General features: G+C 62.9%; 1 protein-coding gene across 11 annotated transcripts in view; it reads left to right on the forward strand.

The window, feature by feature from the left end:
• Positions 1–27,706, forward strand: part of MAD1L1 (mitotic arrest deficient 1 like 1) — a 352,049-nt gene that overhangs the window by 171,285 nt on the left and 153,058 nt on the right. For 10 of the 11 annotated variants that reach the window (XM_057695706.1, XM_057695713.1, XM_057695705.1 and 7 more), the window contains 2 exons: positions 8,740–8,880; positions 17,941–17,997. In XM_057695706.1, the coding sequence (XP_057551689.1) occupies positions 8,740–8,880; positions 17,941–17,997 (198 nt within the window). The remainder of the gene's footprint in view (positions 1–8,739; positions 8,881–17,940; positions 17,998–27,706) is intronic. The other variant, XM_057695708.1, reaches the window with a different exon arrangement.

Raw genomic sequence — 27,706 nt, forward strand, 5'->3', positions numbered from 1 at the left:
CCACCGTTTGCCCACCCTGGCCCACCTTGCTCACCTGCCTGGAGGCAGCCAGGTTTCTGGTTTCTGCCTCCAGGGATCATGTGTGCATGTGTGTCTCTCGACAACTCTTGGTGGCCTTCTCTTCACGTTCTCTGCAGCTTTCTTGTCTGGATCTTGTAGGTATTTAAATATTTTATTTCCTTATCAGCCGCTTTTGTCCAGCCCCATGAGCTGGGCGCTTTGCGTCCTGTGAGGACAGGATTGTTTTGGTGAGCTCTTCTTTCTTGTGAAGCCGTGTTGCTGGTGGACTTTTGTTCCCTCTCAGCACCTGGAAGGTTTAATCCCCCTCCCCCAGCCCATTCCTTCCCGCGACGGGTCTGCTGCGTGATCATATCCACATGTGCACTTTGACTGGACGTGTCTAGGCATGTCTCCCACTTTGGAACGTGTGATGGTTTCTGAATCCTAGGGTGGGTGTTTTTCAGAATCAATTCTGGAAATTTCTCAGCCGCTGTTTCCTTCATTGTTGCCGCGTCTGTCCTTTTCGCTCTTTTCCCACGGTTCTGTTAGACTCCCTCGCCCTGTGTTTCACAGCCTCTTTTCCTGTCTTCTGCCTCTTCGTCTTCTGTTCTTCTGCTTGTTCTTCACCCTTACCGTTCCGTTTACTAAATCGCTCTCCAGCCACGCTTAGGTTGCTGCTCTGGCTGTTACACTTAGTGTGTTTTTACTTTGCGCAGCTTTATTTTTTTTGTTTTTTAAATTTCCCTCTTGTTTCTTTAGCATATTGTTTCTTGCGAGTAGCATGAATCTTTCTTTATTGTCCTGAACACATCATGCGTGTTTATTTTCTGTTCTGCTCTCGATTACTCTGTCGCTGAATACTGTGGGGTTCATTCTCCTTATTCTCTTATTCGCACGTCTGTTTTCATTTGTAGTTTGTGATTTTTTTTTTCCCCACTGTGAGCTTATGATCCTTAGAACTTTATCTTGGGAATTTATTTGATGCCTGGATTGAAGCCCTGTTCTTCGCACAAGGGCCTGGGCCTGCTGTGCACGGCGTGTCTCCCTCACGTCGTCGCAGATGCACGCGCGTGTGTGACCGTTGTCTGTGTGCAGTGTGTTTTCAAGGCTGCCCGCTGTGGCTATCGACATTGGGTCCCGGGTCTCTGATCTGACCCCCCACCCTGTTCAGGCACCACCGTTCCGCTTCTCCCTGCACGACGGCCCGTCACAAACCAGATCCTCATCCACCCCAGGGGAGCCCTGCTCCGCGAGGAACGGCCGGGAGGTGGGGGTCTGCTCACGTGAGGCGCGGCACTGGGGAGGCGCAGCCTTCGTGGGACAGTCTGCCGGGTCCGTGCGTGGTAGAGCCCGTGGGGCGAGACGGGCCTGTTCTTGGGAACGCGGGCGGGTGCCATTGGTCCCGGTGCTGGCATCTGGGTGGTGTTGCCAGGTGTGGCCTCTGTCCTGTCGGCACCTGGCAGCACCCGAGGAGCTGGAGCCGCTGACCCTGAGAGCCTGCAGGGCTCATGTCTGCGGTGCAGGGGCTTTGGGTCGGCTTGCCTCCTGGCGCCGGGGTGGGAAGGGTGCAGGTGGAGGAGGAGGGCGTGCAGCAGACTGAGGAGCGGCGTCCGGAGTGCCGGCCACCCTCAGCTCACGGTCGTCTGGACGTCCTGCTTGTCCTCGGATCCCCGGCCCCCGTGCCCGCCCCGCGCTGTGAACAGCCTGGTTCTGCTGGCGGGAGTGGGTGGCCAGGGAGGAGGCCCCACAGTCCTGGGGCCCGTAGGTTGCCGTGTGGCAGGAGGACCAGTGCCGTTGGCCCTGCCTGTGGGTTCAGGCTCTCATGGTCTTGCCTTCCAGCCACTCAGAGGGGCAGGTGTCGGGGCCCCTGCCATGAGGAGGCCACGGCCACATGGGCCGTTTAGTCCCAGAGCTGGTCGTTGGCGCTGGACCCCCCTCGATGTGGAAGTGCAGCCCTGGGAGCCCTGCCTGACGTGGTTTCGAAGAGCAGACGGGAGGACACACGTGGTGGTTTGTGTCTGTAAAGTGCTGTGCCCGTGAGTGACCTGCCACACCTGCCCTCGGTGCGGTTGTACTGAGACCATCAGTGGGCGGGAGGAAAAGCTACCGTGTTTGGGCCAGTGCGTCTGGGATGGGAGGACGGGTGCGGGGGGAGAGGGGTAGGCGCTGGGAGCTGGAGGTGCCAGCCGTGGGCCTCTCCTTCCCTCCTCCCTGGCCCTCACAGCTGTACGAGACGATCCACAGCCCTTCGCTCTGCAGGCGTTGTTTCACGTCTATCAAGTGATCTTCGTCCATCTTTGAGCCCCACCCCCACGCGGGGGGTCATACACCCATTTTGTGAGAGAAGGGCAGGTTAAGAGCGGTGAAGTTGCCTGCCCGAGGTTGCACCGCTGGTCCATGGCAGAGTCTGGATTTGACCCCGGGTTTGTCTGGCCCCAGACGCATGTGACACAGGGACCCCGGAGCCCTCAGTGCACATCGTGGCTCTCAGGGGAGCCCAGGAGGTGGAGGCACGGCCCTCCTCTGCGCTGCCCGCTCGTTTGGGAAGTGCATGGCCAGGAGTGGACCCAGCAGCCCAGCTCGTGGAAGCCGGCTTCCAGCCTCCCGCACTGTGCCCTGCACAGCAGGCCCACGTTTCTGCGTCCATCCACTGCGTTTCTTTTGGTGACTCCCTGTGAGGGGAGAGGCCGTTGGAACGGGAGTCTGTAGCTACTTAATGTCATGAATTTCATTTTCTTATTAAAACACAACAGCGTTGTAGGGCGAGCGGGTCGGGTGGAGGTGACAGACCTGTCGAAGGGCTGTGGGGACCAAAGGGCGGGGTTGGAAGGGCCCCATGGAGCCCTGCAGGCAGGCGGCGGGGGGGGGGGTGCTGAGCCAACAGCAGCTTTGGCAGGGAGGTGGGGTCATGGCGGTGAAAACATACGAGGATGGCCCCCGCCCCCCCAACCCGAGGACCTGGAAGTGGGGCCCCTGGCCCTGCGGGAGCCGTGGCCCTGGCCTCCGGGCTCACGCCCTGGGGTCCGGAGGCCTTGTCTCTGACGCGTTTCTTCCCCTGAGGAGTGGCCTCAAGAATCCCTGGCAGTGCCGGCCTCACAGGGTAGGGTCTTCCAAAGCTGGGGTGCACTGCCCGCAGGAGGGGCTGGCCTTTCTGTGTCCTGCCCGCCGTCTGCCCATGGCCGACTTGCCAAAAAGACCTGGGTGCCGGAGAAGAACTGTCAGAGGGGTGGGAGCAGCAGTGACAGCCCGGCTGCTGCGGGGCTCCGCGTCTCCTCGTTCCACCGTCGAGCGCCCTGAGGCTCAGGGAGGCCGGTTGTTCTCCTGAGGTCACACGGCTAGTTCTCATGAAGTCCCGATCCGGCCCAGCCGGCCAGGGCGCTTCCGCACGTTCCGGGCCTTGGCTGGCGCCGCCTCCTCCTCAGCGGCGCTCCCTTGGGGGTCCGGCTTCCTTCAGGGTCCGAGCTCTCGCCTGGCCGGCCTCCTTGCGGGCCCCACGCCTGCCCTGGGCCGTGGCCCCCCTCGCCGCAGGCCCCGGGGCCGTGGCTCCGCCTCCTGGTCCTCAGGCCGGCCCTCCTCTCCCCGCCCCCTCCCACGGCAAGGCCCAGGCTTGTGGCTCCGATGGGCCGTGTTACGGGCAGCACCCGGGGGGGGGGCAGGCCTGTCCTCCGTGTCGCCGTGGCGTGTGCTTCTTTAGCCGCTGCACGGGACAGGCACACGCGTGCAGGTGTGCACGCGCCTCCACCCCTGGGGCGTCGTCAGCATATTTCGGGGCAGCGTTGCAAAGCTCAGTGTTAATTACTGCACTTGGAGGACACGCTGATGTTGAAAGAGACTGTCGCTGCCTCTGCCCTCCCGCGAGGGCGCCCCGTGTGGAGTGCCCTTCCTCAGTGGTGCCCACAAGGAAGCCCAGGCCCTTCCTGGAGCCTCTGGGGCCTTGGTGTCCACGACGCCCACCTGCCACCCAGGGCCCCCGGGGTCTGCCGTGGCCCCTTCCCTGCCCGTGCTCCCTTTCCAGCACCCAGGAGCTGTAGGCCTGGCCTTGGGCCCGTCCCGAGGCCTGCGTTTCACCTCTGCCCACCTTCCCCTGCCCCCAAGCCCACTCGTACCCTGGTCCGTGAGAGGAGGGGGAAGGGGAGGCAGGGCGGGAGGTCTCCAGGCGGGGGTTGCTGGCAGCCTTGTTGCTCCCAGCACTCCTGGGAGCCCCTCTTGCCGGCGGGGGCTCTTCTGCCGGTGGCCTTGGGGCCCGCTGCAGTCGAAGCATTGAGAAACGCTCCGCGCCCTTCAGGCGAGCAGGGGGACGGGGTTCTTGGCCTGGTGCAGGTTCATCTCGCACACATGCACGCGTGCTCTTAGCAAACCCGTCGTCTCGCCCGCCTGGGCTCTCCCATTCCCCCCGTGGCTCCACAGCTTCGACCTCTGTCTGCAGCTTTGCCTGCACGCCAGAGCCGTTGGGTTCTGGAGACACAGGACCCTTTTCTTCTGCCTATAGAGGGTTGGCCTCAAACCACACGTGCAGAAAGGTCCTGCCTCCCTGCTAGTAAGTCATAGCCCTTCAGGAGAGGGTCCCCTTCAGCCTAGAGCTGTGCCAAGCCCGGGAGCTGTACAGGGAAAGACGGGCGGTGACGGGGACAAGCGGAGCTGTGTGCCGTGAGGTGCGCTAAGCTGCGTGGCCGGCGGGGACAGGACCCGAAGGACGAGAGGGCCAGCCGTATCCCGGGGCAGAAATTTCCAGACTGAGGGGTCAGCAAAGCTGAGGCCTGAGGTGAGGGTGGGCTCAGCCTCTTTGAGGGACGGGATGGCACTTCCGGTAGCCGTCACCAGGGAGCCAGAGGCCGGGGGTGACCCTGGAACCTGCGTTTCCTGCTGGCGAGGGAGGTGGGGCGAACATGTGTTCCTGTGGGCGAACTGGCAGCACCGCTAATGGATTCGAGGAGGAGTCCTCGCTCAGACTCTGCACCCAGGCCCTCTGTCCCCCAGCTTGTATCCATCTGCGTGCGCCCCTTCTGCCCCCACCCCTTTCCCAGCCCAGACTCCCCCTAGCAGGACTCTCAGTGCCCACCTGGACCTCCTGCCGCCTCCTGCACATGTGTGCATTCGGGGGCGTCATCTGCTTGCCCGCCGAGTCCACACTCAGCTTCGGGGCTTGGCCTGGGGCTCTAGAGTTTGGCCGCTGCCTGGTTATTGGCTGGCCTGTGCCCCTTCTCCCTGGGGGGCTTGGCACAAGTGGCTTTGTGACCCTTTGTCCCAGTTTTGTTTCCAGGAACCAGTGGCCTGGACTTATCTGAGTTCCTTCCAAGCTTTGTATGATTTCCTTTCTCCACCACGTCTCAGCACCACTAAGGCTCTCCACTCCCTTCGTGTACATAAAAGAAGAAAGTGTTGGTTTTATCTCTGCCAGCTGCGGATCTGGGCTCTTACTGGGAACATTCCAGAACTTCCAGAAGACACCATCCCCTTGGTACTGCCCTGGTCCCTGCTCACAAGCCTGCAGCGCTCCGCGCCCGGCAAGGAAGGGGCGGAGAGAGTGGGACGGGTCCAGAGGGTCTGGAGCTGTCTGTCCTGGCGTCCTCCCGGGCTGGCCCAGAGGCCTTGCAAGACTGGGCTCTGAGCCGCCCACTTGGAGCGGCCCCACCTTGTCCCCATGTCGAGTGCTGGCACAAACCCCGGGTGGATGCCGGGAGTGCCAGCCGCGGGGCGATGGGCACACAGGCCGCTGGTCCGCAGGATGCGTGCAGACCCTCTGCCGCCCAGCCAGGCCTGGTCCTCGCCAGCGCTTTCTGTGTCTAGTCCTTGAGGCCCGTGTGCAGGAGGGTCGGTACCCGGTACCCAAAGGCTTCGTCTGTCAGGGAGGGTGGGGCCGCCGGTGGCCTGTCTTCTCAGCCTGAGCTCTGAGGCTGGGGCTGGCGGGCTGGAGGGGGCCACGGCCACGGCCTTTGCTGCTGGGTGTGGCCTGTGCTGTCCCGCACACGTCTGCGCGCTGCAGGCCGGGCCTGGGGTTCGGGGCAGCTTCCATCACTGCCCCCTCCCCTGCATCCTCAGTTCATTTCTCCCTACGCCATGCTGTGGCCATGCTCTTTGGGTTGCGTCGATCACGTGACAAGCGAGGGTGCCAGGGGACAGACAGGACTGCGGTGTCCCAGGGAGAAGCGCCCAGGGGAGCCCCGGCCCGTCTGTACCTGGAGGGGCCTGCGTGACTTCTCTGCTCAGACCGGGTGCCTGTTTGTTCAGGGATTAGTTGCTGACACTTGTTCAAGTGGAAATGGAGGGACCTCCACCACAAGTGGAATTAAAAAGTTATTATCAGATCAAACCACCGTTCTCGCTCCTTCATGACTAATGACACAACAATTTCCTTAAAAGGTACAAACAGCAAACTTTCGATTTTGTATCTTCCTCTTTGCTAGCCTGGAGACGTAATAGAAGAGAACCGTAGTGAGAGGCAGCGTTTTGGAGATTTATCGGTCAATAAAGGCGACAATTACAGCCTGTTTATGAAAGGAAGCCCCTCCCCGGCCCCTGCGTGGCATCGGCGCTCTGTAACCAGCTCTAAACCGTAAAAGTCAATGGGAAGATGTAGGATTTCAATAAAGTTCTGACACTCGATAAACCTTCCTATTGGAAACAAATTTTCCACGGATGCGTGACCAGTTCCAGGTGGATCTGTAACGTGAATTTCTCACTTACTGAATTTTTTGTCATCCACTCGTGATGAAGCCCGTGCTGGGGTGATGGCCCAGCCGCTGGCTCGTGGGCGCGGGAGGTTTCTGAGCAGGGGCCGATGGGCTCCCAAGGGAGAAAGCGGGGACCCTGTGAGCCCCCCGTCTTCGCCAGTCTCCCCTGAGAAGGAGGGGCGTGGGTGGGCTGGGTGGGCAGCACTGGTGCTCAGGGTGGAGGAGCAGTCAGGGCGGGTCTCTGCCCCGGGCGGTCGGGCGTCGGCTCACGGAGGCACCCGCCTGGCCCCGCAGCTCGCCTGGGCGCCTTGCCCTGGCAGGTGTGGGGGCTGCGAGGGGCGCTGGCCGGGTGCGAGGGAGGCTACACGGCCTCCCGCAGCAGCTGCACCGGGCCCGCCTGCGGGAGGGGCTGCGCCCGTGAAGTCGTACGTGGAGGTCGTGGCGGGAGCCCCGAGGCTCCCAGGGCGGCGGCTGGACACCTGGTCCGGGACGGCGTCGACGTCCCGGCTGGCCTGTGAGCTCTGCGGACCGTCCACCCCGCTGATCGGGGCAGGCTCCGTGGGATGAACGCGTGGGCCTCGGGTTGCCCGGAGCAGAGCTGGGGCCGGGACGTGGCCTCGTGGGAGCCACCTCTTCCTCCTGGGCTGTGCTGGCCCAGCAAGGCTGCTGAGCTCTGCGTCTGCTCCTGGGCACGGCCGCACACCAGCAGCATCACGCGTCAGCCGTGCAGACGCTCGGGCCCCACCCCAGAGCTGCTGAGTCCAGAAGGACCTTTCACAGGCCCGGGACGTGTGAGAAGTGGTGCTCTCGTGAGCCTGGCTCTCTGCAGGGAACCTGATTTTCTCTAATCGTGCAGGAGCGTGGGCCTCCTGGGCAACAGGTGGGAGGCGCGGGGGCAGGAGGAGGGCAGGCGCCGGCCTCAGCTCGTGCCGCAGCCTGCTGGGGCCGAGATCTCCTCCCTGCACGCTCGGGGTCTGGGTTCAGAAGAGTCCAGCCCCGTGGTTTCAGGCCCACAGTGGGAGAGAGGGAGCCTCCTTCCCCGGTGCCGGTGCCGTTTCCCTGGCTGCCAGAGTGGCTCTGTTCCCAGACTCCACGGGCCTCCCCTGCTGTGCTCCCATCCCCAGCAGCTCGGGAAGGGGTCTCCCTGTCTGGCTCAGGGGGAGCCGCCCGCCTCTCCCAGGCTCAGCGGTCGTCCTTCCCAGCAGGGCACCGCTAAGCGGTGACTCCTGCACGGCTCTAAGGGGTGGCCTTGGTGCTGTGACCCGTGTGTCCCATGAAACCCTAGCTGCAGCTTTATGAGGCACCAAGAAACAGGAGGGGTGCCCGGTGTGGGTGGCTGGCTGGTGCACGGTGACGCCGAGGATTGTGGCCTCTGGCATCCCATGGGCTCGGGCTGGGAGGAGCTCCGTGGGGCCAGAGCGCGTTGGGGGGGCGGGTCCCTCAGAGAGCCCTGGGTGCGCGGAGAGAGCTGTTGGTTTCTCAGTCCTGTCAGCCACCTGGGTCTCTCCTCACCCACCGAGTCTTCTGCTTAGCACCTTGCTCCGAGTGCCACTGGGTCAGAGGCCAGGTCGGAAGTCACGGGAGCGGGTACTCCAGCCCCCTTGCTGGCAGGACACACTGGTGTGTCCCTTGGTCTGTTTGCTGGGACTCAGGAGGTCCCACGGACCCAGAACACTGGCTGAGACCTGCCCAGCTGGAGGGGACACAGCAGATTGGGGGAGGGGTGCGGACCCTGTCAGAGGCAGCCCCCTCCCCGCCGCTACTGGTCCGCGAGTCCCTGACCACGGCAGGTCAAATGGTGCCGCTCAAGGCCGGGTGGTCAGCGTGGGCCCCGACCGAGGGTGGACCCTGGGCTCACTGGGGACAGGCTGAGCTCCGCCGTGGTTCACAGCAGCCAGGGCCCATCTCGGCCTCGGTGGGCTCAGCTGGGCTGAGTGTTCAGCCCGACCTCTTCGAGGAGCCAGCGAGGGGCCCACCTGGCGCCTGCCCCCCAGACTTGACCCCAAGCCCACCGTGCTGCTCCTGTCCCGCCCGCCCGGGCCTGACCTCCTGCCCTCTGTGCCCACAGGAGCGGGACGGCATGCGTGCCATCCTGGGGTCGTATGACAGCGAGCTGACCCCGGCCGAGTACTCGCCCCAGCTGACTCGCCGCATGCGCGAGGCCGAGGACATGGTGCAGAAGGTGCACGCGCTCAGCTCGGAGATGGAGGTGAGTGGCCCGGCGTCCGGCCGTCCTGGGTGCTCTCCGCGGAGGGGCCGCTGTCGGTGCGTCCGCACACAGACCTCAGTCCTGGCGTGAAAGGTCTACCCCAGCCTCCCGAGCACAGTCTTGTCACCACAGGCATGTCGAGAGTGCCTTTACCACCACATGTCTGCTCCCCGTGAAGCACGCGTGAAGAGAGACGTGTGGGGGAGGCGGCGCTTTTACAGGAGAGATGCCTCCTGTCCGGCGCCACGTGTGCGCCCACAGTTGTGGCCCCTCTAGTGCCCTAGGTTCAGGGCTTTGTGTGTCGGTGACGAGGGGCTGTCGGTGACCTCAGAACTCGTGGACCAGCGTGGCCTGTCCTGTGCGGCCTGCACAGCTGGCCACAGCCCTGAGGCTGCCGCTTGCAGACAAGCCCCACTGCTGGCATCTGGCAGACGGGCACTGGCTTCCTACCTCCCCATCTCCCCCCGAGTCCTGCGTGCAGGGGCCTGGCTCGTCCCCTGACTGTCACCACGATCGCCTCGGGAGCTCACGCGGCCAGTCCAGGCTCAGGGCGGGAGGCGCCAGGCCGAGGAGGGGCAGAGGGCCGGCCTCCCGGCCTAGCGGCTGCCCCCGCCCCATTCGCACTGGGGCTCCCGTCCCTGCCCTGTGTTCTCCGGACACGGTGCTGATGGCCTTGTGCCCTCCACCCAGGCCACACTGACCCCAGCTCTGTGTCAGGATTGAGGACCTGAGATCCCCATCCTTGGGGCCGGGGGTTCCCCGGGATCAGCTTCCGGGTTCTGGACGCGGGCTCTGCTTGCCGTCCCAGCTGCTGGAGATGAGGCCCCGGCCCTCCCAGCGAGGCCATCCGTCGGGGTGGGCTCTTGCTTTCCACACATCGTGCCCAGCAGGCCTCCGTAGGTCAGGGAGCCCCCGAGTCCCTCCCTCTTGAGTCCCCACAAGAGTCCCTCCCGGGCCTGAGCTGCTGTCCGTGGAGAGGATCTAGCACAGAGAGGCTACCGTGCTGCAAACCCGGGCCAGGCCAACGGGGCACTGTCCCCTGGCCTTTGGGGAGCTTCAGCAGGTCGCTGAAGAAAGGCCGGCGGCCTCTAGGTGTTAGAAGTCACCCTCCACTTCTGGGAAGTGGAGGTCCTGGTTGCACTCCTTGTGCCCTGGGGTCCACTCCTGTTGAGAGCCGTACGTCTCCCGGCCGCCACCAGGGGGCAGCAGACAAAGGTGGCTGCTCCTGCTCCCTGGTCCGGGGCTGGACCAGGCTGAGGTGGGGGCCGGACGGTGGGGGCCCCGACAGGACCGGGGCTTCTCCTCAGCCTGGCCTCTCTCTCCTGCTCGTTGCCAAGGCCCCTTCTCGTCTCCGTGCAGCCCTGTCTGGAACCTGCGCTGGAGGAGGGTGTCGTTCCCCTCCCCCGCCGTTCCCTCCTCCCCTCTTCCCCAGCCGTCCGCTGACCTGATCGCACTGGGCGCCACCAAGCATGGGCCCCGGGAGCCCCCCACCCAACGAGGAGCCACTGGGAACTGGAGCTGCGGGGGAGGAGCGCGCCCAGAGCCGAGGGAGCTGGGCTGCGAGGGTCTGCCTCCGAGGGGGGCCAGGGGTGCACCCCCTGGAGGGGTTGGGGGAGCCGCCTGGTGCGGGATGGGGAAGAGGCGTCCCGGGCGGGCCCTCCCGCAGTTAGGGAAGGGCCCCGTGCCCCTCGAGTTCACGTACTTGCTGGAGCAGAGGGGCCTTTGCCGTCGGGCCTGTTGTAGGATGAAGGCCGAGCGTGGACGTTCCGCTCTGCAGGGAGCTCTGCTCTCGTGCTCTCGTCAGCGACGCGCATGGTCCTCACAGAGCTGGGACCGCTCACGGCCGCCTCGCTGTCCGTTCGAGGAGTGAGGGGCGGGGCCGGGTCTCGCGGCAGCCAGAGCAAGAGCAGCCTGCAGTCCCTGCTGGGACCCAAGGGGCTTCTGTCAAACCCGCGACAGCGTCACAGAAGTGACAGGTACAGGGAGACGCGTGTGTGGTAGAGGGCTTTTCTCTACAGCTTGTGGAGGGTGGCGGGAAGTGCGGTGTGGAAGGGGGGAGAGTGGGGAAATGCATTCGATGGTCACCTCGTTCCTCGGATGTGTGTGACAGGCAGTGGCCCCGCCACCCTATCACCGGGCTCCCTGGATGCGCCCAGCGGGGCCGTCGGGGGCCGCCCCGCAGTTCGTGTCTCAGCCATTCTCACGTGGGCTCTGGGGGGGTCCCCAAGCATCTCGGGGGGGCACAGCCCTGACGGGGGCGGCCCGCCTCCTGTCCGCACCTGCCTCCTGGCCCAGCACTTGGGCAGGCGTGCTGCGGCCCCCACCTGCCCTGGGCTCCCCGGGCACGGGCTCCTGTGGGAGGCCCTCTGGCGGCTCCCCTGGACTTGGTCGTCATCCCAGGAGGGGGTCTGAGTCAGGGAGAAAGGGACCCCAACGTTGGGAACTAAGCCCGCGAGCAGAGGCCAGGAAGGGGTTCAGGAGAGGGGCCGCCGGGGGTCGGGGGAGGTCTCAGGTCCAGGAAAGCGCTGGGAGGAGCGCCCAGGCCAAGTGGGTGCTGAGGTTGCAGCCCCCTGTGCCCCGCGCCCGGAGGCCAGTGATGGGAGCCACCCCACCCCCACCCCGCGCGGCCACCGTGTGTGGCTGGGCCCATCTGCTCACTCCACAGGGCCCCGGGGGTGTGCTCCGCCCCCGGGCCAGGGGTGGGTGGCAGAGGCCTGGCCTGTGGGGACTCCCCTGGCCGCTGTGATGAGAGGGATCGTCCTCTCTGTAGGCCAGGAGGAGAGTGAGCACCTGGAGGCCTTCTGGGAAGGACTGGGCTCGGAGGGGAGACGGGAGGCCCGGCAAGGTGGCAGCCGTGGGCTGTCGGTCACGTCTGCCCTGTGTGCAGTCTTCTCCCGGGAGACCCGGGAGGGTGCAGAGCTGTCTTTAAGGGGACTCACAGAGCCCCGAGTGCCGCCTGGCTGGCCTCCAGCCCCAGCAGTCTCCTGGTAGAGCTGAGAGTTCCTGGGTGGCTCTGGGTGGAGCTGTGGGTGGAGGGTGGGCGGGGAGGCGGCCAGGGGAGGAGCAGGTGGGGCTTTCTGTCCATGCAGGTGAGGCCCTGGGGCAGCCTGGGACTCTCCGGCCCAGACCCGCTTCCCATCTCCAGCCCGACCTCTTTCAGGGGGCAGCTCAGTCTCTGGGCACCCAGGGTCTCTGAACCCCATCTTGCCCCTCTGAGGCCCTGAGCAGTTGGGGAGAGGCCAGCAGCTCCGGGAGCTGGAGTCTGGCCGCCGTGGCTTGGGCGGGACAGGCCTCTGTGCCGTCACGTGTGGTTCTGGTCCTGCGACCCGAAGGAAGGGGACGAGCTCGGAGGCGCCTGGCTTTGACCTCACCCTCCAGGTCAGAGTGGCCCCACGCAGGACCCAGGACCCTGCAGGGCGGGGCTGGTATCCTCCAGGCAGTTTTCCTCTGCTTGTTTTATTAAACAGCAACATTTCATGTACTCTCAGAGCACTGCCCACACTTGGAGACTTTAGGAACTGCTTCCAGCTGCCCGACAGAAGCTTATTAGTTGAGCATCACATGTTAACAGGCGGTGGAAAGTTACTTAACTTTATAGAACCCTTTGTTCAGGGTTCTGTAGAGCCTCCAGGCGGCTCATCCCTCACGCACGCGGAGGTGCAAGGACCGTGTGGGGCGCACGGCAGTGCAGGCATGCGCAGAGCAGCCCGCCGCCCCACGGTCCCCGCGTGCTTCCACTGTCTCGGAGCCGCAGAGTGGCCGGGTACGTGCAGGCGAGAACACCCCCGCAGCCCACCTGGCCTGATGCTGTAGACGGGTTGGCGTCCCTCGCCCACCCGCCCGAGAGGGTGCTGGTCTGGGGGGCGGGGTCGCTTGGGATCTGGGTGCCTGACGGAGCTTGGGGGCGCCTCTCTGTGCGCCTCCCCCGCCCCACCCAGCTCTTCTTTCTCTTTCCAGCCTTCTTCCCTTTCCTTCCTTACTTCTTTCTGTTCTCTCTTCACTTCTGTCTATTTCTGTCTTTGCGCCTGTCTTCTCACCTTTCTCTGCCCCCTTCTCCTCCTGGGCCTCTCTCTACCCTATCGCTCACCCCCAAGCTCCTGTTTCTCCTTACGCAGAGGACAGCAGGCTTTGTAGAAGGCCACACTGTAAGTACTGGGGTCTGTGTGGCCACGTGGTCTCCATCCCAGCTCCTTAGCTCTGCCGGCCCTCCGTAGATGGTGGGTGTGGCTCTGTGCCAATAAAACTTTATTGACAAAACCAGTGGTGGGCTGGACTTGGGGGCAGGCTGTAGTTGCCAGACCCCTGTTCTGGGTCCTCTTTTCTGGGACCCTGCTGCTTGACGTGAGAGCCGCCGCACCTCCCCCACAGGGCCTGGCCGCCCCGGTGTGCCCACGACAGGTGCCTTCCCTCAGGTGCAGGGGGAGGGCTGCTCCACTGGCCCTGCTTTCACCTGCTGGGGAAGGAGCGGGTCTACAGATGTGGGCACAGGGAGTTTGAAAACGCATCTACTTCTTATAGTCATCACGTGTAGCCCGTTTCGTTTCATCCGTCAGTTCTAATGGGAAACATGCTTTGATTCTGGCAAAAACGTCTCAGGACAGCAAACCGAAAGTGTCGAGATTGGGGGACCCCAGCAGCCTGGGCCCAGTGCCGTTCTGCACGGGTGACGTTTACTCCGTGTGATGGAGCGGCTGCAGGAGGTGGTGGCGTGCGCTGTGCAGCCTCCCGTCCACAGAACTGTAAACACGCCGCTCGTGCCCCTTGATTCCAGAGATCAGCCTGACTTGTTTGTCTAATTTACTTAATTAAAACAGATTATGGTGCTGCTGGCTGCATGGAGTCTGTGGAAAATCCCAGCTTCAGATTGCAGCAGTGACTTCTGACGTGCAGTTTAGGGAAAGGTGGAGATCACACTGCTTCTGTCTCCCCCTTCTCCTCCCGTGGCTTCTGTGAGGGCTCCTGGCCGTGGGGGGGCGTGGCTTCAGGAAGGACATCCGCTTTTGAAACCTGCGCTGTTCACCAGACCCAGGTTTTTGCTTACTTGTGAACGTCTGTGCTTACCGCTCCCCGCGCCTAAGGAACTTGAGACGACTCTCCGGTAAAAAGCACGGATGCAGCGAACTGAAAAATCTTGAGACGGAGTCACAAGCTGAGCAGCATAGGAGGCCAACAGGGAGCGGTGCTGCCCAGGCCCCGGGCTCTGGGGAGGCTGTGTGGCCGGGTCTTCCGTGCAGAGGCCGCGGGCGATGGGCGGATGGCCCCACGCTGCTCCACTCTTGAGGAACCTCCGCGTGTCTCCCTCGTGGCTGCACCAGCTCGCGCGCCCGCCAGCGGCGCACAGCGCGTGGTCCGCGCTTGCTGCCTGCTGCCGCGCTGGTGGCACCCGGCCTGACGGGCGTGAGGCGGTCTCGCTGTGGCTGTGATTTGCGTTGCCCTGATGGTTCGTGATGTTGAGCAGCTTCATTTATCTGTTGGCCATTTTTATTCTTCTTTGGAAAAACTTCGGTTCAGATCCTTTCACCATTCTTTAAGGGTATTTGTTTTTTTGTCATTCAGTTATATGTTGGATATTAACTCCTATTTGATACGTGGTTTGCAGATATTTTCTCCCATTCCGTAGGTTGCCTTTCATTTTGCTGTTTCCTTTGCTGTGCAGAAGCTTTTTAGGTTTTTTTTTTTCTATTTCTGTCAAAAATGCCATGGAATTTTGATAGAGATTACAGTGGATCTGCAGCTTGCTTTGGGTAATATGGACAGTGTAACAGTATTTCTTCTTCCAAACCATGGACACAGCATATCTTTCCATTTATTTAAGTCCTTTCCAGTTTCTTTCATCAATGCCTTTTGAGTATATAGATCTTTTACCTCCTTGGTTAAATTTATTCCTAAGTATTTTGTTTTTTGATGCTGTTGTAAATGGGACTGTTTAGTTTCTTTTTCAGATGGTTCACTGTTAGTGTATAGAAATGCAACTTATTTTTCTATGTTGATTTTATTTACTGCAACTTTACTGAATTTGTTCATTAGTTCTAACAGTTTTCTGGTGGGATTTTTAGGGTTTTCTGTATATAAGAGCATATCATCTGCAGAGACAGTTTTCTCTCTTCCTTTCCTGTTTGGATACCTCTTCTTTCTTTTTCTCGCCTGATTGCTCTGGCGAGGACTTCAGTACTGTGTTGACTGTGCGTGGTGAGTGGGCATCCTCGCTTTGTTCCTGATCTCAGGGGAACAGCTTTCAGCTCCTCACTGGCGCGAGTGTTTCCAGGAGTTTCTTTCCATCAAGGTTGTCCAGTTTTCTGGTGTATAATGTTGATCACAGTAGTTCTTCAATCTTTGTGTTTTTATGGCATCCTTTGTGATGTCTTCTTTTTCTTTTTTTTTTTAATTTTTAATTTTTTGGCTGCATTGGGCCTTTGTTGCTGTGTGTAGGCTTTCTCTAGTTGCGGCCAGTGGGGGCTACTCTTTGTTGTGGTGCACAGGCTTCGCAGTGCGATGGCTTCTCTTGTGGAGCATGGGCTCAGTGGTTGTGGCTCTCAGGCTCTAGAGTGCAGGCTCAGTAGTTATGGCTCACGGGCTTAGTTGCTCCGCGGTATGTAGGATCTTCCTGGAGCAAGGATGGAACCTGTGTCCCCTGCATTGGCAGGCGGATTCTTAACCAGTGCCACCAGGGACGTCCCCTTCTCTTTCATTTCTGATCTTGAGTTTTATCTTTTTTCTTAGGTTAGCTTAAAAATGTGTCAATTTTGTTTGTTTATCTTTAAACAAACAAACAAAAAAACACAGTTGCTAGTTTTGTTGATCTTTGCTGCTCTGGTGTGTGGGTGGTTGTCTGAATCCCTGTTCTGTGAGGGGAGGACGGCTGGAAACCGCCCCGGCGCCTCGGGGCGCCCACAGCCCAGGCCTCTGCCGCAGGTCACACGGGGCAGACCTCCCTGCCCCTCAGGGCCGCCGCCCGGACGGGCGCCTGTCAGCTGGCCGGCGTCCTCGCCTCCTTGCTCTTTACAGTTTGTCACCGGCCTGTGTGTGAAGTGGAGCCGAAAGGCAGGGGGCCTGAGACTCTGGTCTCATTCTGTCCACCTGACCTGTGACCTGTGACCTTGGGCTTCGCGGGGGCGGCTTCTTCTCCACTGCGCCTGGGTCCTGCGCTGGCGGGCGTTGGGTCTTCAGCAGCAGTTCTCACTTGGAGATAAACGTAACCGTGCCAGACCTCGATGCCACCCTCGGCCGTCTGGGCGCAGCCCTGCGGTCACGCCCCCCCCCCCCCCCCCCCCCCCCGGTCTGCTCCCGGGTGTGCTGCCCCGGGACGGCCAGTTCCCTTCCTCCTGTGCCCCCTGCCCGTGCCTGCCCTCCCAGCTCCTCTGCACCCATCCCGGCCGGGGACGGGGCGTGGCCGTGAGGGTTCGTGTCGCTTCGGGAGGCGCCCCAGCCTCAGTCACGTGAGCATCCGTGAGGAGCGGCTGACGGCCCCCCAGCCCGCTGCGCCCCGTGTCCTCACGCAGGCTGAGCCCCCGTTTAAGGCTCGCCCTGCAGGGTCTCCTAGTCGCCAGCTCGGGACCCCTCTGGGTGCGGAGGGAGTGCCAGATGGGCGACCGCCAGTTCCCGGCCCTCCTCTCCCAGGTGAGGCGGCGGCCCGGGCGGCAAGGGCTCAGGAAGGGTCCCCGGGGGTACGTGAGGCCCGCTTCCAGGGCGGGGCGTCCGAGGCGGGGAGCGGCTTCGCGTGTACGTCTCCCTGGAGGGGCGTCTGTTCACACCGTCCCCCTCCCGTGCTCTGTCCCGCCGCGTCCAGCCCGCTGGGTTCTGCCCGTGGCCCGGGGGCGCGCGTGGGGCTTGTGAGCGAGCGCGGTGGGGGCCGCGCCGCCCATGGTTCCTTCCCGCAGATCCGAGTTCTGTGCTGCCTGCACCTCGAGGGTGCCAGGAAACCCCTGCTTCAGGGGTGTAGTCTGGTGTCTGGTGGGCTCAGGAGGGAGGCTACACCTGGCGCCTGTTGCCTCATCTTGTCCCTGGAGCCCTGGAAGCTGCGGTGGCCCTGGTCTCGCCGCGCCCGTGCAGAGGCTGTGCTGTGTTCACGTTCCTCCCTGAGCTTCGCTCCAGGACGTTGTGTGAACGTTACGTTACCGGGCGCCCGCTCTGCCACCCCATCCTCGTCCTCTGCTCCTGGGAGGCCCCTGTATGGGCTCTTACGGGGCTCCTCCCCCAGCGGCAGATCCTCTCCTTGGGTGCCGCCAGGTGCCCCACGTCCCTGGTCAGGGAGCTCCCACGACGCTCCTCCCACCCCCACCCCGTGCGGGGCTCCTCCGCCGCCACCTGCCCTCTCTCGTCCATCCTTCTGGAACCCTGCCTCTCTGCCTGCTGGGCTTTGTCGAGGCCCCCTCCCCCACCCAGCCGAGGGCCCTCCTGCACTCACTCTTAGGGTCTCAGGCGCGGAGGCCGTCGCATGTGTCCACTCAGCCCTCCCCTTGGGACCCGCACACGCGGGTCGTCTACCACGATGGTGTGCTCCCTGCACTTAGAATCCTCTTCCTTTTCTGTAGCAGAACCGCCCTCCCTTTCTCCCTGATTTGTCCTCCAGGGTGCTAGCACATGTATGTTTTAAATGTGCTTTATCACTGAAGTATGACACACACACACACAAGTGCACACTTCGGAAGCATCACACAGACGGAGACACGGGCATCACCAGCCCCCAGTGGTCCCCGTTACCCCGTACCGCAGTCCTCTGGGTAGAGGTGGCTCCTGCCGGCTCTTTGTGACGACTGTGTCCCGCCCCCGTCCTGGTCACCTCTGGGGAACGCTGTAGTTGGTCAGAGCCTGTCTCCTGGACCGTGGCCCCATCCCCGGCCTCTTACCAGGAGCACCGAAACTCCACCCCACATCTCTCTCACCTTCAGGCAGCAGGCTTGGGGTGGGCTTGGCCCTTATGTTCCCGCTGTCCCTCCTTCCGAACAGTGGAAATTCGAGGGCTCCCCCGGCAGCAGTGGGTGCGGTAGAGGTAGGGGTGTGGGGTCCCTTTGGCCCCGGGAAGAGCGAGCCCACTGACCCACTTTCTGTCTTGTCTTGAAGGCTCAGCTGTCACAGGCCCTGGAGGAGCTGGGAGGCCAGAAACAGAGAGCTGACATGGTGAGTCCCTGAGGCACGCGCCTGGTCGGTGGCCCTGTGGCCACAGGGGGAGCCCAGGGCCCGGGTGCCCGGGACCGTTGGGACCTGCCCGCAGGCACAGGCGTGTGGGCCCCGTTGGCCGTGGTCCTTGTCCTCGGAGATGCTGTTGCTTCGGGGTGGGGGGAGGTGCTTGGCAGTCAAGTCCTGCCCCCCCCACCCCCCCAGGACAGACTACAGCCCCCACACCCCCAGCCTGCGCTAAGGTGGGGACGGTGGTGCGTCTCCTGCCCTGAGGTCACCGCCGCCCGAGCCGTGGGGACCCTCGCAGGCCCCGTGTCGTCCACAGGGCACCACCTCGCGGTGTGTGCAGACCGAGCACAGGGCCCTCCGGCCTCGCGTGGTTGCCACGCAGCACGTGTATGTCTCTGCCGTCCATGTGTCTGACTGCTCACGTCAGACCACGTCCACCGCCCTCCGTGCGGCCGGGGGAGCCCCCGCCTGGGTGCGTGCAGGCGCGGCCCCGTGACCCCGGCCAGCGCTGCGCCGCCTGGAGGCTCCTCACCCCCCACTGGGGGACGGAGGGGCTTGGCTTTCAACCTCCTCGTCCTGTACGCACTGTGAGCCGCAGCGGCCCCTGGTCTGGGCGCTGTGGGGACGGAGTCCCCAGGGCACAGGAAGGCCACGGGGGGGGTGGGGGGCGCTCTGCCCAGGCCACGTGCCAGCCAGGCTGGGGGCGCCCGGAGGCGGCCGTAGTGCTGGGACTCACCCCGGGGTCACGCTCCTGTCTCAGCGTCCGCGCTGCCCAGCCCCCACCTCTGCTGGGCGTGCGCAGAGCGGTGGCCGCGGGTGGAAGGGACACACCCTGGAATTTGCTCTGTCCACGGAGTGGCAGCCCCACAGCTGTCACGCTGCTGCCAACCCTTCCTGTCAGCCGGGGCCCCTCGTGAGGCGGGGTCAGGGTGGGGGGCGTGGCAGGTGGGGACAAGGCCTGGGCGAGGAATCGGGGGTGGGGTGGGAGGGGAGAGTCGGGGCGTGGGGGTGTGGAGGGAAATGTAGGGGTCTGAGACGCTGTTGGATGTTGGGTTTCAGGGGCCTAGGGGTCTGGAGCCCCCAAGTCAAGGCCAGGAAGTACCTGGGTGTACTCACCACCTCGGGATGGGGTGTCGGTACCCAGAAGGCAGAGCCCTAGGGCGAGCCCCACCCGGCTGGTCCGGGCCCAGATGTCTGTCCCGGGGGGCGGTTCCATCGAGAGCCGGAGCGGGACCTGTCCGGTGAGGGACCCTGGGTCACGTGGTGAGGGGAGCTGTGAAAGGAGCCGCAAGCGGCCTGCTGGTGGAATGTGGTCCGTGAGCCTCCGAGAGCTGTTTCCTGGGGAGGCAGGGAGCGTGTCTGGCCCCACGGAAGCCCTGGAAATGGGAAGACAGCCTGCCGCGTGTGGGGGAGAGGCCTATAGGGAGGGGGCATGGGACTGCGATACCCAGGGAGGGGGTCGGTGCTTCCTCCTCGTCCACCGACTTTGACTTCGGGGCCGCCAGGGGATGGCTGGGGTGGGGTGTCCTTGACGGACGCGTCCTCTCAGCGAGGCCCAGGACCCACCTTCCGTGTCTCCCGCCTCGGCGCCAGCCTGCGTTGGCGTGTGCCCGGGTGCATTGGCGTGTGCCCGGGTGCGTTGGCATGTGCCCGCGGGCCTTGTTTCCGGGCTGTGCCCGAGGCGGGAGGAGGCAGCGCTGAAGCGCGTAAGCACCTGCACGTCAGGCTGAGAGACCAGCACGCCTTGGAGCGGGTGCCTTGGCCGGGAGCCAGCCTCTCCGTGGCCCTGGGCTTTTGGACGGGAGCCGGCTGCTTCCCGGGGAGCGGGGAGGACAGACCCTGCTGTGCTCGGCCCCCCCGCTCCGGCCCTCAGGCCGGGTGGGCGCTGGGCAGCAGGGGCTGCTGCCCCTCCTCTCGGGGGTGCCCGAGGGCCACGGGGCCGCGGGGCTGTGTGCCTGCCAGCTGTTTCTTATTCTCTACCCATAGAGGGGCTGTTTCTGTTCCCAGGGGCTTTGAACTCCTGATACCTGGTCCCTCCTCTAGACCAATTAGATTCGCACTTGCGGGGCGTGCGCAGGCAGGGACGTTATTTCACATCTCCTTGCGCAAGTCTGATGTCCGCCAGGGTGGAGAGCTTCCCGTAGGCCTGGTGCCCCCAAACTGGCACAAGGGCCTCCCCCAGACCGCTGGGCGACCTTTGGGGACCGTTCTCCACGGGGAGCTTTAGATGAAACGTGCCTTGTCCCAGTGGTGCTGGCCTGCACAGGGGCAGGTGGGCGTGACTCAGCCGCGCCCAGAGGAGGTGCTGGGGGCCCTCGTGTGCGCTCGTGGGGCACTGTGGGCTCCTTGCACTTGTTTTTGGACCTGGACTGTAGCTGTCTCCTCAGACGGGTTTTTAATCGCTGCCTTTGATTGTCTAATCTTCAGCGTATTTCATGTTGTTTACGTCACTTCCCTCTTCTCCTTCCCAGTTAAAGGGAAAGTGAGAAATGGCAGTGCCCCGGGGCCAGAGTGCAGGTGGGCTGGCTCCCTCTGGGAGCGCGTGAGCCTCCGCTCTCCCTCCAGAACTGGGTCCGGGGGGATCCTGCAGCCCCGAGCAGATAGATGCCGGGCACCCCGGGGCAGGGCTGGCGGCCGGAGCCTGACGGCCCGTAGTCAGTGTTGAGGGAGTGGGATTACCCCGGAAATGCACGCGTTTGGTCAGGGGAGGTTTCTGCGCGGACGTAAACCCCCGAGGGGGTGGAGGCGTGAGAGGCTGAGGAGGGGCACAGTGGCCTGCAGAGCATTGTGAGACTGGGGGGCCGCAGTCAACCCTCCCCCCCATTCCAGGGATGACCTTGGTGCTGCCGGGGCATCTCTGGTACTAGGAGGGCGGGTTCCTCTGGGTCTGGACCGCGAGAAGTCTGTACCCAGGGGCCGCTGACTGCACCGCCAGGCCCTCTGTCCAGGACGGCTCCTGGACCATCTCCCGCCTGCAGCTCCCTGACCTGCTGTCTTCTGGGGCAGAGTCCGTTCCCTAGGTAGGAAAGGAGAGAAGAAACAGAAAAGAAAAATTTGAGCATCTTTAGCTAACTGCAGATGACAAGACAAAGACAGGTTGACTTTTTGTTAATAATGAGCAAACCGTGCTAATTTGTAAGGGTGAGTACGATTCATGCCTTTTTCTTTAAACGCGATTAACATCACAGGGGAAGACGTCTCCCGTCGTCATATCATCGACTTGCCTCGCCCTCATTAGGTCTGGCCGGCTGTGGCCAGAGAAAGGAGTGGTTTGATTCTGGTTGTAAAAAGTGCTCTAATACTTCATAACTTCAGGGAGTGAGGCCTGGAGACGTGTCTTCTGGTTCTGGGGGCCGGCCCCCCACGGCCCAGCGGGTCGTGCCTGCTCGCCCCGCCACCCGCCTCCCAGGGCTCCTCCCGGAAACGCTGTGTCCGGACAGGGCCGGCCGGGCTGACCGCCTCCGCGGGCGCTGCGGTCCCGGCCACGCGTGCCGCCCGGGGACAAGCACGTTGCAGCTGGACTGCGGCACCCGAGGACGGCGCCGCCAGGCGGTCCAGGAGTGCAGGCCCCGGGCTTGCCTTCCACGAAGCACCAGCAGCGCTCGCTCTGCCTCTAGGGGCTGGAGCCTGGATCGCAGGGACGGTGGCAAGACCGTTTGAGGCCCTGCCAGGGGCTGTGCCCACCGGCGGGCCCCGCTGACACCACGTCCTTGTTGCCGGCAGCGTTGGGGGCTGGTGCGTCACCGGGAGCGGCGGTGGGAGCCCCCACTGTTCAGCGCTGGCGGCCCTGCCCTTTGTGTGCCCACCGCCGGGGGCCGGCCTCACCACAGGCCACCAGCGAAGCCCACTGCCTTCCCGTGAATTACGAGAAACACCTTCCGATTCTGTGACTCATTTCATGTCCTGGATCCGTCCTGCACGACTAGAGACCTTGTCCTTGGAGGGAGGGTCGGTCGGGCTCGGAGGAGGAGGTGCCCACTGGGACCGTGAGGAGTGGGCCTCCCCCAGCCCTGGACCCCCTGCCCCGGAGCCTCTGTGCCTCTCTTCCACCCCAGACCCTGCCTTCCCCTCCTTAACCCTGAGAGAAACGCTGATTCCTCAGAAGCCTTGAGCGGAGGCGTGAGTTTGTGCGTTTGAAAAGACCCAAGCTGTTTAGGGACGTGTTGGTGGAGCTGGAACTGCTGGTTCTCCAAGGTGGGCCCCCTTTCTCCCACTGGCCCCGCGGAGGCCACCCTCCTGGAGGCCCTCGTGTCTCAGGTCGAGGCTTCTCCCTGGGGAGGAAAGTGAGCACCCATGCGAGGCTGGGGAGGGCGGCGTTAAATGCCTCTCCTGTTTGGGGCAGGTCTGTTGGATGCCGTGGGTGTTTACGGAGCACCACGTCCGGGACTGAGCCTGTCCTCTGCCTGCGACGTGTGGCCGGCAGGCACCCCCCACCCCCCACCCTCCCACGCGGACGTCTTTGCTTCCTGCCCATCAGCGCCCCGTTCCCTCCCCCCGCCCCGCACCTTGCTGCCTCTGAGCACATCACCTGTTCTCGCCCTTCCATGTCCTTCTTCATGCTGCCCCCTCCTCCCGGGATGCCTCTCCAGTCCCGCAGAGCCGGCCTCCCCCCCAGGATGGAGCGAAACGTTCCTTCCAGTGGTGTCTGCTGCTGCCCCATCGTGGCAGACACACTGTCACCCACCCGCGTGTGCATGAGAGAACTGTGGCCATCAGCGCCGCCACCGCTCTTGTCCGTGTCACAGGCGTGGTTTCGATCCTGAAGCTGCGGCCACTGTTGGCCGAGTGCTGGGCACAGGCGTGCCCTGACGGGCGTATCTCATTTCAGTCCTGCCCCGCGAGGTGGCCAGTGTGGAGGGAGGCGCCGCGAGCTGGCAGATAACCAGCGGGGCCCAGACCGGCGAGAGGACCTGGGCTCCACGTGCCTCCTGAGGCCGGTTGTCCTGTTGGGTTGGGCTCCAGGCTCACCCAGGCCCAGGCACCAGAACGCGGTGATGAAGTGTGTGCGGAGTCCCTGGACGGGACACAGAGGAAGGCAGTGCATCCCCAGGGCCTCCCAGTCTGGGCACCCAGTCTTTCGGGTTTGCTCAGTTTGCAAAGATCTCATCAGAAAATGCTGGTGATTTAACCTATTGCCTTGTGAGGCCCTGCCTGCCTCTTAGAGACACAGCCTGAGGAGGTGGTACGGAGGTGGCAGCGCGTTGCTGGCCTGGGCGCGCGTGGGGAGCGCCCGCTGTCCCTGGACAGCACAGCTCATGGCTGCTGTCACGGGGCCTCCGCGTGGCTTCCCGCCAGACACAGCGTGACCTTTTATCATTTTCTTTGTCACGTTTTCTTAGGTGTTCTCCCATCCTCTGTGCCAGGTAAGGCCTAGAGCTTGCCCACGAGGGCTGGGTGGGCCTCCTGTTGGACTCCCGCTGCGTGGACAGGTTCCCACAGGCGGCGCCGGCTCCCCCCAGGCAGTCCTTCCCATTCTGCTCGGAGCGCCACGCAGCTGCGTGTGCACAGCTTCGCTCACGCCCTCACTTGAGTTTGGCCGTTTCCGTCTAAGAGGTGTGGCACATCTCTTAGGTTTATCCCCGGGCACTTCATCCTTCCTGTTACCTGCACGTCGCTTTTCCACTCTGCTGCCAGCTCCACCGCCCCGTGTGACCCGGGGTCGGGGGAAGGTGGGCACTGCGGACGTGGACGCTGAAAACCCCAAAGGGTCCCACCCCCGACACTGTCACAGCCACAAACAGAAACTGGCTAATTTATCTGCTAAACTTACGGGCATAGCTCCACAGGGGCCGTCTCACCCTCAGCCGGCTCTCGGCTTGGCTGTTTTGTGTCCCAGAGATGCCCCGCGGCTCTGCAGGGACCCTCTCTGGCGCAGCACTTCCCCGGCTCCCGCTTCCTTACTGGGGGGCGTTGATCTGCTGCTCACTGGCTGGTGAGTTCACAGCGTCTTCACGGCCTCCCTCCTGTTCGCCAAGGCATGTCGCGCTCTCCGCGTCCCTGCACCTGCAGCTGAGCTGCCCTGCACTGTCTCTCCAGCTGCCTGGTCCCCAGGAATTTCGTGAGAATTCTCTTTCTTAGCAAATGTGTGGACTTGAGAAGTGGCCTTCTAGGGTGGACGTTCAGCCTGGGCATGCCCTCCAGCTGAGCCTCACGAAGGTGTGTCCCAGCTCAGCTCAGCCGCTGGGTGAGCCACGGGGGCTGCCTGTGGCCTGCTGCACCTGGCGTGAACCTCCAGGCTGGGATGCGAACGGACGAGGGGAGTCTGTTCAGACCCTGCCCCCCTCCCCAGGAAGCGGCAGCCCCTCTGGAGGCCTTGCTGGGTGCCTCCCAGGCCCAGAGCTGAGCGGAATGGTGGCCTTTGACTGAGATGCCCCGTCTGAGCTCCGCATCCTCTCTTCTCCGGGAGTCCTGCCCGGTGGGGCCCTGGGGCCTGACGGCGGCCGGCCCTGGTGGTGGGACGCGTGTGGGAGCACCCTTGCTCTCGTGTTTAGCAGCCACCCTGTCAGCTGGGATGGCTGTCAGGGGAGGGGAGCATGTCCCCTGCTCCCCACGCTGGTTGTTGCTTCGTGGGATTGGGTACCTGCCCCGGGCACGAGTGCTGCATCCTCTCGAATTAAACTGAAGTTCACGGTCTCCACTTAAAGGTCGTGCTGTACCAGTGAGCTTGCCTCGAGGATCTTTAGCATTAAAGCCTTATGACACCGCAAGTGAGGCTCCTCGTGCGGCGTGGGAGGCCGGTCCCCGCGGAGCCCGGGCTGTCCTGGAGCAGCGCTCTGCCTGTGACCCGGCGACGCCAGGCTGCCTGCAGGAAGCAGGCGCTGGTCCCTCTTGTCCTTCCTTGCTGGTTCAGTCCTTGGCCTGAGGGCCCTTTTCCTCCCACGTGTGCAGTCGGTTTGCTGGGTCCTCGAGGGCCCCCTGCACACCCACAGCCCGGGCTCCGGCTGCCTCACCTCCCGGGTGCCTGGCTTCGCCCTCCTCCTGGCTTGTGCTGCACCCTGGACTCTCCCCACATGGTGGGCTGGGCGTGTGGCCTGTTGCCCGCCAGGCACGGTCCGCTCCGGGGACGGGGGCGGTGTTCCGTCGCATCCCAGGCTCTGTCTCGGCCGGAAGCACCGTCGCCGGCTCTGCGGTGGGAGAGGAGGCGGGAAGGGCACAGCCACTGGCCCAGGCCTCGGGGGGAACGCTGGGCCAGGCGAAGAGGCACAGGGGTCTGCTCACACGGTGGCCTGTCTCCCTGTCCCGGGGTGGGGCACGAGGAGAGGTGGCAGGGGTGGGCCCAGGGGCGGGTCTGATGCTTGGGACACGCGAAGCCTGCAGGCAGCCCGGCTGGCGGGGGTCCTGTCCCTGCTCTCCCCCTGGTCCCCCTGGAGCGCCGGGCACGTCCTCCAGAAGGTGCCGCCGCCTTAGAGTGGCCCCAGCACAGAGGTTTGTAAGAATCAGCAAACGGAACTGAAGTTGCTGAACCCTCGCACGTTTCCTACGTTCCTGGTGTCGTGCCTCCACGCCTTTGCCCTCTGGGTCCGGGTCCCGCTACGTGCGACTCCTCCACGTGGCAGCCCCCTTCCTGCACACCTGCTCTCACCTCTCCTGGAGCCAGACCTTCGCGTCCCGGGAGGACATTCATGCACCGGTGCATGCACAGCCCCATCTCCCCCGGGCACAGTCTTGGTTCATTTCTAGTTGCAGATGTTGCCCTGCAACCCGACCCTGCCACAGATGGAGGCTCCAGGTCGACCCAGAGCGTCCCTCCGAGGGGAACCTGCCGTCGAGGGCCCTCAGGTCCTCGACAGCCATGCAGACGTGGAGTGGCTAGAGGGGCCGCTGTGGCAGGTGTCCTGAGTGGAGGGAAGGCCTTCGCCTCAGCCAGTCGGGGGGCCTTTGCAGGTGCTGCCCCCGAGGCTCTTCCCCAGGGGACAGAATTGAGCAGGAGGGAGATTCAGGCCCTGGTGGCTTTGCTCCCTGCATGTGGCCTGGCCACCAGTGATGCTGGCCCGAGACCCAGCACCCTCTGGTAGCAGAGGCTTTGTCCAGTCCCCTTCCTTGCCCGTCCCCACAAGGTTTTATAAATATCAATAGTCAGTAGCATCTACGTAGAAGACAAAGAGAAAACAAAAGGAAAGTTATTTATGATAATGTGTGCTTCGTTACGGAGATGAGATTCGGCAATGATGGGGGAGGTCTTCAGGGAGGAGGCGGCTCTCTCAGGCTGCAGCGTGGGCTTCGGGTGCAGACAGCCCCCGGGAAATGCTCTCCTTCAGGGTCCTGTCCAGCGGGAGGGAAGTCTGCTGTCGCACGGGCTCCGGGCTCCGCAGTGGGACTTCGTGGCCTGCAGTCATTGAGCAGCACCTCTCAGAAGAGACAGTCCAATTAGGCCGTGTGTTCTTTTTTTAAAAACAAACTTCAGATACAGATTGTTCTCAGTGAAGCATGAAATAGGTGGTAGTAGACCGCAACATGGATGTGTTTCTCGTGCTCCCTTCTCTGCTTCCTGCGCCCGGGCAGCTGGTGCCAACCCTCGTGCCTCCAGCCACAGCTGGGTCCAGCCCTGAGACACCTGGGGGGCCGGGGAGGGGGCCTGGCCACATGTAGCATGTGTGTACGGGTATGAGTGTGATAAAGCTGAAAGCACATTAGTTACGGGTCCAAGGTTACAAGTCAGACTAGAAGGGCTTGGGTTTTGCTTTGAACACTGTGTGCAAGGCAGCATTTCTCCCTTCCTTCCTGGAAACCATCTGAAAATACCATGAAGAGTGAAAGCCAAAAAGGCAAACTTAAACTTGGCAGAAACACAGCTAAAACCCCAGCCTCCAAAGAGGAGGAGGACGGCCCCAGCCCGGAGTGAGGAGAGGTGTGCGCCGGGAAGGCGCTGCGGGCTGAGGCTGGTGGGGCAGCACCCGGAGCAGCTGTCCCCAGCGAGGGCACCCGCGGGGCAGTGGGGTGGGCGCAGCTGCAGTGCAAGCAGGAGGAGGAAGGCCGGGTGTTTGCTCTTCTGGGGAAGCGCACGGCCTTCTCACTTTTGCCAGGGGAAGCAGTGAAGGCAGACGGAACTCACACCAAATCCTCTGATGGGATTTGACGTCAGAGAAGACGCCTGAGCTTTCCTGGGTATGAGCCTTTGCACAGAGCTGGATTGAATAAAAACCTCACCATCGATGATGACTAACAGAGGCAGCATCACACAATTTCATAAAACCAAAAATTTTTCAGAAAAACAAATAACAGGAAAAATTTCACATTAAAAAAAATTGACATTGAGTGGATGAGAATTGTACCTGAACATTTTGCCAGGAAATACAACTCAGCAATCAGGTAGAATCCATGAAGCTGGGACAGAGTGCAGGCGCCCTGAGAGGGGAGGGGCGGCCAGGCCAGAAGAGCAGAGGAAGCCGGAGCCAGAGAAGAAGCCGGGTCAGGGGCCAGGAAGCGAGAGCAAATGCCGGCAGGACCCGCAGTGGGAGTTTAGTCTGTCTGCTTGGAAGGGTAAAGCCTACGTGCAGTGTAAACGGTCTACATGCTGCTGACTTAGGGTTGATGTAGTCAATTAGGTACCTGGGAAGGAAGAAGATGCTGGAAAACATAAGAACATTGGTTTTCCCATCATCATAAGCTGAAGAGTAAGACGTATGTTTAAAGATGAAACCAAGGAGAAGTGTGTTTAAGTGAAGAAAGGTGAGCACTATGAAGGATGCTGTGTTTGACT

Source organism: Hippopotamus amphibius, chromosome 9 (assembly GCF_030028045.1).
Source record: "Hippopotamus amphibius kiboko isolate mHipAmp2 chromosome 9, mHipAmp2.hap2, whole genome shotgun sequence".
NCBI lineage: Eukaryota > Metazoa > Chordata > Mammalia > Artiodactyla > Hippopotamidae > Hippopotamus > Hippopotamus amphibius.